General features: G+C 46.0%; 1 protein-coding gene across 2 annotated transcripts in view; it reads right to left on the bottom strand.

Moving 5' to 3' along the window:
* clocka (clock circadian regulator a) overlaps positions 1-14,573 on the bottom strand; it is a 79,397-nt gene that overhangs the window by 32,083 nt on the left and 32,741 nt on the right. For both annotated transcript variants that reach the window (XM_034180497.1, XM_034180498.1), the window contains exons 10-14: positions 13,781-13,894; positions 13,575-13,693; positions 12,824-12,906; positions 7,702-7,808; positions 7,445-7,592 (exon numbers count right to left, since the gene is read on the bottom strand). In XM_034180497.1, the coding sequence (XP_034036388.1) occupies positions 7,445-7,592; positions 7,702-7,808; positions 12,824-12,906; positions 13,575-13,693; positions 13,781-13,894 (571 nt within the window). The remainder of the gene's footprint in view (positions 1-7,444; positions 7,593-7,701; positions 7,809-12,823; positions 12,907-13,574; positions 13,694-13,780; positions 13,895-14,573) is intronic.

Below are 14,573 nucleotides of genomic sequence, written 5' to 3'. Positions count from 1 at the left end.
CTGGGGTCGTGACCCTGCAGTTCTGTCTGGAGCAAAAAAGGACCCAAGCAACTTTATGTTAGTCTGTTAGTCTTTCTTTTTATTTCTTTCAGTTTCACCTCCCAGGGTTTGATGGGACGGTCCCCTGGGGGGTCATGGGGGGGTAATTGGGTTGTTTTTTCTTTTTTTTTGTTTTGTTATTTGTTATGCCCTCTCTTCTCCTCTGACTCCAGCCGGGTGAGCCGTAGAGTCGGCGATGCTGGAGTGGTGCAGTTTGGTTATGCTGGGCGTTTCCCAGGTAACCTCTGCACCCGGGAGGGGAGGGGGGGGGTTTGGGCTATTTTCTTTTTGTTCCCTCTCTTCTCCTCTGGCTCCAGCCGTGTGAGCCGTAGTGTCGGCGTTGCTGGAGTGGTGCAGTTTGGTTATGCTGGGCGTTTCCCAGGTAACCTCTGCACCTGGGGGGGGGGGGGGGTGTTTTTGTTTGTTGATTCCCTGTTCCACCTCCAGCTTCAGCGCGCCTTTGAGCCGTCTGCCATCGGCGTGGCTGAGGTTTGGGGCAGTGGGATATACCCGCAGCTGGTGGCTGGTTTGGAAGTCGGAGGAGTGGCGCCGTTTTGTGCCGTCTGCCATAACCGCTGTTCCACTCCTCCCGGTTGGCTTCTGGGGTATAGTCACGGTTGGTGACACTGGACGTGCTTCCAGTTTCCACTGCGCCAAGGGGGTGGGGTTGGGGTTGTTTCGTTTGTATGTTTTTTTTTTCTCCTTTTGTTTTCCCCCCAGTTTCCGCCCTCAGGGTTTGACTGTGGTGTCCTCTGGGGGGGAGAGGGCTGTGGGTCTATCTAGCCATAGACGGCCGGGGCTGGGTCCATTGGTCATGAGGGGAGGCGTCTCCTGGGGTTGATGGAATGGTCCTCTGGGAGGCGCTGGGAGTCCCCGTGGGTGACATTGGATCCCAGAGGGACCTCGGCTGTGGTTATTACTCCTGGAGCTGGCGGGATGTCCTCTGGGGGTGTTGGTCCCTACATGTCGTTGGGGGGGGGGGGGGGGTGTTAGTGTTTTTATTTGCTAGCTTAAGTTTGGGTTTTCTTTTCTCCCCTTCCCGGGGTTTGATGGAACGGTCCTCTGGGGAGGGGGGGGTGTTAGCATTTTTATTTGTAAGCTTAAGTTTGGGTTGTGTTTTTCTTTTCTCCTCTTCCCGGGGTTTGATGGGACGGTCCCCTGGGGAGGGGGGGGTGTTTTGGTTGTTTGTGTTTGTCTTTTTTGTTTTATGACTAATCAGACTGTGAACATGGTTGGACAAAGGCTGACCGCACAGGTTCAAGAACTCCTGGCCACACCTGTGCTAACTGACTGATAGAAACAAGGGCAAAGATGCAGCCAGAGGAGAAGACATCAACCGTTCTGTTAGATGAAGATTCTGTTGGAAGATGAATGCGGATACGGTTTCCAGCCATGGTCCCTGGAGGGGGGTGTTTCTCCTGGGCCAGGTTTGTGTGGTCGCCGGGAGGCTTCCCGTGAGGGTGGGGTACTGTTGTATGGCTGGGGGGCCTGGCTGCCTTTTTGTTTCTGTCTTTTGTTTTTCCTTCCAGGTGGCTTGCATTTGGGACTGAGTGGCTGTGTAGCTGAGTTTATCAGGACCTCACCCTGATCACCTGAGGCTGATCACCTGCGGCTCGTCAGGACTCACAGCTGTGGTGCATCTACATGGATTGGAACATGGTGGCATTTAAGACTGGAGTACACAGTGTGTATTTGCCAGAGACTCGATCTTGTGACCAGACAGGTGAGATCGTCGTCTCGAGAGCCATCTCATCATCAGTGGATGCAGAGAACGTCCAGGTTTGATGCATGGTCTGTGAAAGAGGAGGGGGTGAGGTCTCACGCTCGTCAGCACACTTCCTGAGGTACGTTAGATTTTGTGACTAACATTTATACAGTCAGTAAATATGGTGTCCCTCACACCTTATTATATTGAGCTGTATGTAGTCGTTTAATCAGCTTCCACTGCTGTGGAGTTTTGTAAGCAGGGTGTTCTATGCCTGCAGGGTGGGAAGCTGATTAGTGATTAAGCCAGGAAGTGTTTGCTGTTTGTACACCTTTGAGCAGTCCCTCTGTGTGTAGAGTGTGGACTCACATGATGATTTCTTCTTTCACAGACTCGGTTTGTCGCGGCCACCTGGGGGGTGTCGGCGGGGTCCTTGGGTCCGAACTGGTTCTGGCTCCTGGACCGTTTTGTGCTGCTGGGAGCACACCGCAAATCCGCCACGCCAGACCGCGCACTTTTATATTTATCACAGCACTGTTATGTTCATTAAATTCTGTTATCCTTTGTACCGTGCTCTGCTTATTTTATACTGGGTCCTTCAAACGCTGGTCGGTTCTCCGGGCTGCGTCCGACACATAACAAGAAGTGCGGTGGAACTCGCACTTCTCGCCCTTCACAAACAGCTGGTTCTCCAACAACCGCTGCAGGACCTGACGTACACGCTGGACATGAGTCTCAGGGTCCGGAGAAAAGATGATTATATTGTCCAGATATACGAAGACGAATCGGTGCAGGAAGTCCCGCAAGACATCATTAACCAAAGCTTGGAACGTCGCGGGGGCGTTAGTGAGGCCGAACGGCATGACCAGGTACTCAAAATGACCTAATGGGGTGTTAAATGCCATCTTCCACTCGTCTCCCTTCCGGACCCGAACCAGGTGATACGCATTCCTAAGATCCAACTTTGTAAAGATTTTGGCTCCATGCAGGGGGGTGAACACGGAATCTAACAAGGGCAACAGGTATCGATTGCGAACCGTAATCTCATTCAGCCCCCTATAATCAATGCATGGACGGAGTCCGCCATCTTTCTTGCCCACAAAAAAGAAACCTGCACCCATCGGGGAGGGTGGAATTCCGGATCAGCCCGACAGCTAATGAGTCCCGGATGTAGGTCTCCATTGATTCGCGCTCAGGTCGTGAGAGGTTGTACAGCCTGCTGGACGGGAACTCCACGCCTGGAATCAAATCAATGGCACAATCGTACGGACGGTGCGGGGGAAGGGTGAGTGCCAGATCCTTGCTGAAAACGTCAGCAAGATCGTGGTATTCAACCGGCACCGCCGTCAGATTGGGAGGGACTTTGACCTCCTCTTTAGCCTGTAAACCGGGAGGAACCGAGGAACCTAAACACCTCCGATGGCAAGTTTCGCTCCAATGAACCACCACCCCAGACGGCCAATCAATCCGGGGATTGTGTTTCAACATCCACGGGAAGCCCAAAATCACTCTGGAGGTAGAGGGAGTCACAAAAAACTCGATCTCCTCCCGATGATTTCCAGACACCACCAGAGTTACAGGTTGTGTCTTGTGCGTGATTAAAGGGAGAAGGGTGCCATCTAGTACCCGCACCTGCAATGGCGAAGGGAGCGCCACCAGAGGGAGCCCTACCTCCCTAGCCCATCTGCTGTCTAGCAGATTCCCTTCTGACCCCGTGTCCACCAGTGCTGGGGCTTGAAGGGTTAAATCCCCGCTCAGGATTGTAACTGGGAGTCGTGTGGAAATATGTGTGTGTCCCACGTGAATGTCTTGGCCCACCCTAAGCCCAGTTTCTAGGGGCGGGCATTGGTGTTTAAACCGCTTGGGGCAGTCTCTCTGCTGGTGCTCACTCGAGCCGCAGGCAAAGCACTCCCCGCGGGCCAGCCTCCTCTGTCTGTAAAATGTGGCCCTGCTCGTGTCCATAGCTTCGTCAGCAGGGGGAGCTGTAGCCACACGGAGCGTTGAGGCTGTGGAGCGTGGGGAGGGCGAAACCTTTTCGGACCCGGAAGGGAGAGGGATGGCGCGTGCCCGGCCACGTCCTTCGTCTCGCTCCCGACAGCGTTCCTCCAACCGATTGTCTAACCATATAACGAGATCAATAAGCCCATCTAAATCCCGCGGTTCTTCCTTCGCTACCAGGTGCTCCTTCAGGACCGACGACAGTCCGTTTATGAAGGCGGTGCGGAGCGCAACGTTATTCCAGCCGGACCTCGCAGCCGCGATGCGGAAGTCGACTGCATACTCGGCTGCACTCCGGCGCCCCTGTCTCATTGACAGCAGCACTGTTGAAGCGGTCTCTCCTCTGTTAGGGTGATCAAAAACCATTCTGAACTCCTTCACAAACCCAGTATAAGTGGTAAGGAGCCATGAATTTTGCTCCCAAAGCGCTGTAGCCCAAGCGCGTGCCTCACCACGAAGCAAGTTAATTACATAAGCCACCTTACTGGCGTCAGACGCGTACATGATGGGACGCTGTGCAAAGACGAGCGAACACTGCATAAGAAAGTCCGCGCACATCTCCACACAACCTCCGTACGGCTCTGGGGGACTTATATGTATGCTTCAGGGGATGGTGGGGGGGGTCGTTGAACGACCAGTGGAACGTCTATATTCTGCACTGGGTCGGCAGGAGGAGGAGCTGCAGCAGCGCCCTGAGCGCGCGCTTCCACCTGTGCGGTGAGAGCCTCCATCCTGCGATTAAGGATGACGTTTTGCTCGGTCATAAGATCCAACCGAGCGGTAAAGGCGGTGAGGATTTGCTGCAACTCACCAATCACGCCTCCTGCAGACGCCTGTGCATCCTGCTCTTCCACTGGCTGTTCAACAGATGGGTGACGCCCCTTGGGATCCATGACGCTGGCCGAGATATCCTGTTGGGAAAGTGTAGTGACACGGACCCACAACAGGGGGCGTAAATGAACGAACAATGAAAGAGTCGAATATGAACACTTTACTGTTGTGAATGAGCACAACCACAATACAGAGGACTACAGAATTTTGCAAACAGTCAATCCACAAAGATGACATGTGGGCAGGCTCGAGGATAGAAGACGTCTGTCCTGAGAAGAACCGGAACCACACCATTTCCTCCGCCACCGAACCCGGAGAATACTGGAGCCGCCAATTCCCAAGTCTTCAGGTGGCCACCGTCTCCCAGTGTCGGATCTGGTACTGCTGGCGAGGAGCAGAAACAATAAGATGTGGGTGTGTGTACACCCAGTAACAACAATGGTGGAGATTCCACCTCCACCTGAAACACAGTAACACAGTAACGTGCAGCGCCTGAATGACTACTTATCGAGTTTCATGTGAGGAGTGAAGAGCGTCAACTCCTCCACAATCCGCAAACCCCAGCTCCAGCTGCGAGTAATCACCAGGTAAGTCTGCAAAAGTCTCAAGAACAGATTACGTGCATTCGGCACAATAACGGCTGAGAGTTATACCTTAACAGGTCGAAGTTATCTCGGCAACGAGGTGGAGATGAAATCCGGGTTTTATGGAATAGTATGATGAAGTGAAGATTGGTGACAGCTGTCATGAGATAATGAGTGACAGCTGTCACCCCCAGCTGTGTCCGTGGCAGCAGCGCCCTCTTGTGCCTGAAGCCCGCACTTCAGGCAGGGCGCCCTCTGGTGGTGGGCCAGCAGTACCTCCTCTTCTGGCGGCCCACACAACAAAAGGGTTGGGTTCGCATCCACTCGGAGTTTCAAATATGTGAAAAATAATAATTTTTTCAATAAATGAATGGTTATTAACTTACAACATGAGCTAAGCATTTTGTTTTCGAAATGCCAAAATTCGTAAGCAATTTGAATTTCGAAATTTATCGAACACTCGTCATGGATGCTTAATCCTTTCACTAAGACATCTTCAAACTACATAGATAAAAAACATAAAATACTACTTACGGCAATTGGCTGCACTGGTCAAAAATATATCCACTAAATAATCTCTTTCTTGAATTTGATCGCTTTGTCTAACAGGCGCCTGCAAAATTCTAAGAAAAGATTTTTGTTCTGATACAGATTGAGCCACATTAAAACACGTTCAATAATTGGTTATCACACTGAGCTAGACCAATGAAAAACTGTGTTATTAAACAAAGAACAGGGTATATTTTGCGGCTCTTATTAAACAAAGAACCAGTATATTTCCTGGCGCTAAATGTCATTCGCGGACCATCCCCTCAAACTCTGTCATAATTGTGTTATAAACCAGTCACCATTTGTTTTATGATACATCTGTGTAATTAATAAAATAATCTTCATATGGTTGTCATGATTAGGAATTTCTTGAGACGATTAATTGTCAGCCAAATAATTGCGATTGACGAATATATTGTCTATTTTTTTTTCTTTTTTCCCTTCTTTATATTCTACCATCGTAGTATAAGGCTACACAACTCTGGAAGAATGTTTGGCTTCTGTGAGTGGGGAAACTGGGACTAGTGCAACATTTTTATTTTTATCTTCATTTTACATACAGTCCCAACTTTTTCTGATTTCTGGTTGTTTCTGTTGCATTTCTGAAATTGTTTCTCCTCATCAGTCACATTTTGTGCTTAAACACTACATTAAGCTCAAGATTGAACAAATACATACCTTTGGAAAATAACAGCTGTTAATGTTCAGAGTTCTCACCTGCTTTTTGTGATCTGTGCCTCTGAACATCACCACAGCTTCTCCACGTCAGGGTTTTTTTAACCCATGTATGCGTAATTTTTGCTCAGTTCATTCATATATTCTCATTTTTTAAATATGTTTTTAAAGATATTTGACCGTTTATTTCATCTCATGATCTCATAAATTCAGTATACAATGCGCACATGGTGTGAACAGGACGGTAACGGCAGAATCACACCGGGAGAGAAAGTTCAAAGAGAAGTAAAGGCAGCTCCATGATTTGGTTTTGTTTTTTTAACATGTTCACTCAGGTTAAAATCCTCTCTCTGCTCCGCGCTTGCTGCGTGCATTGATGGTTCTCAGCAGAGTGTAAAGTGTCATGCCTCCATTCAGGAATCCCCCTCCCTCAAAGTCTGCAGCCTGTTGACTCCACATGCACACACACACACACTGACACGCACACCAACAGCTCCTTCGGTAAACTCCGCATTTTAGACGGCTTTGAAGAAGACGGCCACTGTTTTAATCGGCCGTCTTATCCAAACGGCAGGACAGATCGCTCCTCACCCTCCATGTTATTGTCCTGCCTCAAGACGAGAGCAAAACAGAGTGAGCGAGGCTGCAGCACAATGACGTCAGATAATCGCGATTGGTGAATATTGTAATAATTGTGACTGCCCTAGATCTTCATGGACGATTCATTCGCGTGCACGCACGTGAAAAAAAAAAAAAACACCGGCAGCTGCCGCATTCCTCGCTTTCTCCCCCTCAAACTCTGTCGTAATTGTGTTAAATAAAAGACAAAGGGACACAAGTCCTGCTCACAGGCTGATTGCCACAGACAGGACATGTCCACGTCAAGTATAAACTCCAGACAGACATCTCCACGTCACGACATATCCACAACGCGTCCTTCCATAGGATTACATGGCAGCCTGTCACCTCCGCTGCATATATCCGGATCCAAAAGCCGGAAATCCGGCTCAGGCCGGAAAAATACCAGGCCTGTAAATAGAAATATTATATCATTTCTATCTACCTTACAACACTGTGTGTACAGACTATAAACTCAGGTCTTGAGTTCCACTGGTGGTACGTGATGTAATAGTGGGTCTGAAGCCAAATCCACTGTTGTCCTTTGGTCAGGAATCTGTAGTAGCATGACTTTCCCTTTCCATACTGCATTACTACAGAGACAAAATGAGGAGTTGACTGTCACAAACAGTGAGAGAAACTGAAAAATGTATAATTTGTTGATCACTTCATTTTCCTGAAGGCTGACTGAACTCTACTCACAGTGTTCGTGGCATTTGGCCAGTGTCTCCAGGTCATCGACATGGTAGTAGTCATAGCCTGATGTACCCAGTACCTCAAACGGGAGGTAACCTATAATGGGTGGTGCCCTGAACAAAAACACATAACATTGCCATTGATGTGAGTAAGCAACATTCATGTCTATTCACACAGAAGCATAAAATAACATTCAGACCATCTTTTTTAAGGACATGTCTTTCAAAGGCACATCTAACATTTTCAAAACTATTTACAATTAACAGCCCATCCTGTATGTCAAGTGGCATCTGATGGCAGGTGGTACAAACACAAGACTACATCAAAAATAAGCACAAAAAAGCCACTAATAAAACTGCAAACTTCCAACATGGCCAAAAATGCCTCATTTTGCAATTTTCTTTTAATTTAGTTAGTTAGTTACTTAGTCTGCTCCACCCCAAAATTAATGGTATATCCAGGCCACATCCAACCTGTTCAGGAAGTATAAAGAAAATTGATTCCAGTAAAACATCCTAGTTCACATTTGTCACTGCAACAAATTATTTTTTTTAACCCTCCGAGGGCATTTTTTGGACAGTTCACTCACCTGGCATAAATGTTTTATTATTGCTGTTAACAGCTCTCCCTGCATCCCACAATCAAGTTTTATGTCTCTTTTTTCAGGACAACCTGTGCTTTCAGAATATATATGCTTTTGTTGTGTTTTATAAGTGTAATACAGGTTTACAATCAGAAACAAGAAAGGAAAAAGTAAAGCGGAAAATAATTTTCCACACACATTTATTCAAAACACACAGCAAACTATAATAAACTGTTTTGAAACGGGCCAACTAGTAATATATCACTCCTGAAACGATCTTTGGCTTTTCACATGAGGTAAATCTGCCCTACGATTGGATTTTGGAAAACCATGTGACGGTGAACCAATTCAGATTGGACACTCACATTGCGCACGTCATCACACAGCTTCTATGAGGAGTAGAAAGATGGCCGATGGCTGGCTCGAAAGTCCGCGGAGTTAACTTTTCAGCAAAAAAAGTGTGTTTGTATGTCACATCATTAAAAAGTTATTTATAATTTAGTAAAGCTTGGTCTTAGCCGTTGTATTTGACGGTGTTGGCCCCAGAGGGTTAATGGAGAGAAAATATACTGAATTAGTTATTCATTGATGTTCATTTTACAACAATGAAAAAAAAATCTGCACGTGTATGCTGTTACTTCACATAAGGACTTTTAAATTAAAAAATTAGCAAGATGGACAAATAAACGCATGTTGGACAATATACTGGATGTTATTTGTTGGAGTATGACCAAAAGGAACCATCAGATGGACACTGATGGAAACGTTAACTGTGGATTTTTGCAGGAAGCCCTCAGCCTGTGGTGTGTACCAAAAGGAGTTTTAAATTTAAAAAATATGCAAGATGGACAACACATTGGTTGTTATTTGACACAGATGAACATGAATTTCTAGCCCACAGTTGGAAACATGACAATAAAAACATGAATACATTTCATTCATTCATTCATTTTCTGCCACTTTTGGGTACAGGTTGCAGTGGCAGTAGACCAAGCAGCTCATTATACACTTCCCTATCCACTGCCAAGTTCTCTAACTCTTCCTAGGCGATCCCAACGTCCTGCTCCCAAGGCAGCTGGGACATATAATCACTCCAACATTTCCTGGGTCTTCTATGGGGCCTCCTGCTAGTTGGATGGGCTTCCTCTCCAGGGAGTGGGTTTGTGTACTTTTTAAAAATACAAGTGCTGTTTGCTGATCACTGGCTGCTAGCTGCATCTCACAGACAAAAGTGAGAAAATGTGCACTTTTTTTTTAAGTGAATCATGTTTAATGACTAATCAAAAAATTGCTTTATCGAGGTACTTGTTATTGGATTCAATCACAGTTTTCATCTATTTGGCAACAGGGCGCACAGTGGAATTATCAATGCGACTTTTGAGGAAATCAATGTGGAAGAGGTGCACTCCACAGCCGGACGCGAGGCTGTTTTTCACAGGCTGCATTCACAGTGTGTTGTGATGTCGTCTGTGGAGGAGGTTTTATTAGTTTCTGTCATCTGTGTATGTGCTTTCTTGCTGATTGTCTGAGACCTTATGAGTTCTGCGTTTGTACTGGTCTCCGTGTGTGTGTGTTCAGACACGCCCCCTGGGCTGTCAGTGGTGTCTGTGGATTTTGTCTATCCTCCTTCTTCCTGTGTGTATACGTGCGTGTGTTGTGCATTAGACGTTTGGTCCTCTGTCATGTCTTAGTTGTCTCCTTTGTGGTTGATATGTCTCTGTCCTGTGTGTGTGTGTGTTGGCTTATGTTGCAATCGTGTCTCGTTTCTATGTTGGTGTGTATGTCGGCGTGTGCTCCCACAGTCTATGTTTCTGCTGTCTGTTCCCAGCCAATTATGTGTGGATATATGGTTTGGTCCAGTCTTTGTCTCCCCCTGTTGTGAGTCTTTATATCTTGTGTTTTAATCCTATGTTCATTCCTTCACTCCCTCCTTCCAGTGGTTATGTGTCTGTCACATCCTCCACATCCTCCACCGTTCTGCATTGTTGCGTGTGTCTGTCTCTCCTTGCTTGCGGTATGTGTCTCTGCCTTATGTTGTCATCATGTTATTCATGGTTCTTTCAGTTTTTGTGATCCAGGTGGATTACGTATTTTGATTTACTTTGTTCATCTTTGGTTGTGGTATTTTTCTGTAAGTCTAGTCAGCGTGCCGGGTTGTTAATTTCCAGTCGTGAGTTACTCACCGTTTACTGTCTTCATGCCTCTGCTGCCATCTTCTGTTCAGTTCAAGTCATTACATGTCCGGTTTGATTTCTGCAGCTGTTCACTTTGTCCCAGGTGTTACTCGTTAGTCAGTTAATTTAAACCTTCTCTGTTTGCTCCGTCCTTGGGAGTTCATTGTGTTTGTCTGTCCTAGTTTGTGGTGAGTGGTTATTTCCTTGGGTTTCTGAATATTTATCTTCTTTTGTGACACACCTTTTGTTGTTGGATTTTCTCCTTACCCTGGCTTTGGAGTTAGATTGCATTTTGTTAGAATCATTCCCACACCAGCTGTTTTTTGAATCATTCACCCAGAGTTGGGTTAGTCTGTATTTTTGTTGAGGCACTTACCTGTTCCTGAGTTTAACTAAACTGTCTGGAAATAAATCCCTTACTTTTTGAATGCACCTTTGAGTCTCAGCTGTCTGCATATCGGGGATCTTCCTTTATTGGTTCCTGGCTCTAAATCGTAACACGATGTGCACGTGCTGCTGCTCCACTCCTCTTACCGCAAATGCACTGAAATGAACTAGTTATCGGTTAAAAAAACTTTGTGTCATGGTGACTTAACAAGTGGTAACTTAAGTGGTGACTTAAGTCACCATGACACAATTATTACACTTCTGTAAAGTTTGCTAATAATCCACACTACGGATGGGTATTGATAAGACTTTATCGATATTGATGCCATTATCAATTCCACTTAGCGATCCGATTCCTTATCAATACCTCTTGTGAATATTCTGTGTACTAAAAGTAGGCTTTGCAGGTTTTCTATGTCAGTAACATTTTACTGAGTCTTAAAGTAAATAAATATGAAATTGGTCACTGAATCCTTGATCTGTGGACATAAACAAAATCTGTAGTTTTGTCAAAAGCATTTCCTTTCAGACATTTTGGCATGAATGTCTCTCCATCCTCTGTGTTGTGAAAGTGTAGTGACACGGACCCACAACAGGGGGCGCAAATGAACGGTCAATAGATGAGCCAAAAATTAACAATTTAATGTTGTGAAGGAGCACAACGAACATACAGACAATCTCAGAATATGATTACAGTCAATCCACAAAGGTGACGTGTGGGCAGGCTCGAGGATAGAAGACGTCTGTCCTGAGAAGAGCCGGAACCACACGATTTCCGCCGCCACCGAACCTGGTGAATACTGGAGCCGCCAAGTCCTAAATTCCCAGGTGATCACCGTCCCCGACTGTCGGATCTGGTACTGCTGGCGAGAACAAAGACAGTCAAGTGTGGGTGTGTGTACACCCCGTAACAACAACGGTGGGAATACCACCTCCACCTCTCACTCAATATGTAGCAGAGTACCGCAGTGATTCCTCAGGGGAAAAGAGTGCAGTCCAGCACTCAATCAGCTCCCGCAGACAGAGGATAACAGGTACTCCTGCAAAGACTCACAATATACAGATTGATGTGTAAAACACAAACGGCTGAGTATATTGCCTCCAATGAAGTACGATATCTCGGCAACGAGGTGGAGATGACGTCTGGTCTTTATGGAGTGAGATGATGTTGAGTAGATGGGTGACAGCTGTCAAGAGATAATGAGTGACAGCTGTCACCCCCGGCTGTGTCCGTGGCGGCAGCGCCCTCTCGTGCCTGAAGCCCGCATTTCAGGCAGGGCGCCCACTGGTGGTGGGCCAGCAGTACCTCCCCTTCTGGCGGCCCACACACAACACTCTGAGCTCATACGGCTGCTGCACGTCAGCGCAGGACGTCTCATTTTGGGAGGAAAAAAACGTTTTGATCGACTGCAGTTTATTGTTTGTATTACAACGTTTGGAAAGAGGTGTCAATTGATTTAAACGTGATTTGCTTTGAAGTTATTAATTCTGACTGGACTCTTATCTTTCTAATTTGACCCGGCAGAGAGCCGCGCAGCGTTTGGAGCTGTGCGAACGGAACAGAGGACGATTCTTGTTTCTTTCTCGCAACAAGACAGGAGTCCCAGTTAGTAACTTAATCTGCACAAAAGTGAGTCATGATTGACATTTTAATGGCTTTGAGAGGGGTTAAGAAGCAGATCTGCCGCTTCTGAAAAGCAACAGAGCAAAGAACCAATGAAGCAACAGGACGGCACACTGCTTCAAAGCAGAGCTGCGCTGCAGAAGTGGTTAGAGAAATGATCATTTTCCCGACAAACACCCTCAAAAACAACGGCCGCTCTGATGGACCGATAAGGGAATTGTTAAGCAAAAAGGCAACTGATGTCGGTGGATCGAATCCTTTCTTAACGATTCTCGAAAAGAACCAGTTCCCGATACCCAACCCTAATCCACACACTGTATTCTTCTGAGGGTCAACTGCCAAATGCAGAAGAACCTGTACCTGTGGTCCAGGAAGAGAAACTTCCACTCTAAACTGTGTCTTGAGGTGAATTCCTCATTAGGTTCTTCTGTCGTGCACATTTCCTGTGGAAGAAGAGTGGAGGTGCTCATGCATCATATTATTTACATGTATTATGAAACAAGTCAGTGAAAAGTTTTTTTTGATCTAATAATATGGCTGCTCCCTTGTTTCCAAGGTGGATCTGCATGTTGCTTTGGCACAAGATTGGTGCACATCCTGGCGCAATGCCATATTACATGGAGAATGGGCAGGGGAGGGTATCGAACTGGTGGTTTTAACTTAATTTAATTTAAACAGGTTAGTCTCATTGAGATCAAGACCTCTTTTGCAAGGGAGACATGGACAATTATAAAGTTTCCAATTCACCTAGCCTGCATCTCTTTTAAATGTAGGAGGAAACTGGAGCACCCAGAGAAAACCTACGCAAACACAGGGAGAACATGCAAACTCCACACAGGAAGGCCACAGGTGGGAATCACAGGTGCTATGCTGAAGGTCTTAGGTTGTGGGTGATACTAAAAGTGCTGATAAGTTATCATTTTTAGTTCGCTTAAGTTTTTAGCTTCATTATTTAGATGACCAAATGTGGTTCCCTGAACTTTCTGATAAACTAGAATTTCTGTTTAACACAGTTCTGAAAGTCTTTCAAACATCATAAAACAGCATGTAAATTAAATACCAACCAATTAAAAGAAAAAAAAAATCTTCAAGAAGACCCACTGATTCTCACCTTAATAAACTGAGGCTTTGCAAGTCTCACAGTTGCTATAAGACACACTCTGTCTTCAAAGGCAGAGTGATGTGATCGCTGGATCACTTCTTCAAAACCATTCTGGGTGGACTTAGACACTGGAACAAAGTAGAACAAAGGAATGACTTCTTTAATGCCAACAAATCTCAAATCAGAGCTAAGAGACTTTTGCATGTGTGACTAACCATTATTTAGGGACTTGAAATTTCCAGTGAACTTGACATATTCATACACTGGGGGCTCTTTGGGGTCAACTGCTCCTCTGAGTATATGGCAACAAAATTCAAGGTGATTTTTTGCTGGGAAAAAAAAAACATAAAAAAAATAATTTTAAGTTAGGACTTGGGTAACAGAGGCAATGCACACACAATATGAATTCAAAAAGTATCCAACCTTATCTTATCCCACGGAAACAAATGAAGCATGCGAGTTGTCGCTATGGGGAAGTGTAGGCAACCTTCTTGTGCATGCATGAATTTTTTTTCCCACCCACAGAGTGCATCAGTCAGCATTAGAGTGAACACAGAATCCACACTGAAGCTGCTAATGGTGGAGCATAAGGAACTGCATCTGGAACTTCCATCATGACAATGCACCCGTCCCTTCTGCTCAACTGATTCAGACTTTCCTGGTCAAACACACTTTTGTGATTCGTCAGGCTCCCTAATCTCCTGACATGGCTCCCTCTGATTTTTGGCTGTTCCCCAACATCAAAATGGCACTAAAAGGGACTTAATTTGAGTCCTGACAAGACATCATATGGAATGCTACGGCCCAGCTGGACACCATTCCAAAAAAGGCCTTCCAGAAATGCTTCCAACAATGACGGAACCACTGGGTGAGGTATGTACAGTCCCAAGGAGACTACATCAAAAGGGATTAGGATTTCAGACCCCCAGGTGAGTAATTTATTTTTGCAGTCAAAGGTTGGATACTTTTTGAATGGTTCTCTTCAGGTATAGCTTCTTCAGGTATAGC

The sequence above is a fragment of the Thalassophryne amazonica genome, chromosome 10 (assembly GCF_902500255.1).
Source record: "Thalassophryne amazonica chromosome 10, fThaAma1.1, whole genome shotgun sequence".
Classification (NCBI taxonomy): Eukaryota; Metazoa; Chordata; class Actinopteri; order Batrachoidiformes; family Batrachoididae; genus Thalassophryne; species Thalassophryne amazonica.
The sequence above is the reverse complement of the archived record's forward strand: the minus strand, read 5'-3'. Positions and strand labels throughout refer to the sequence as shown.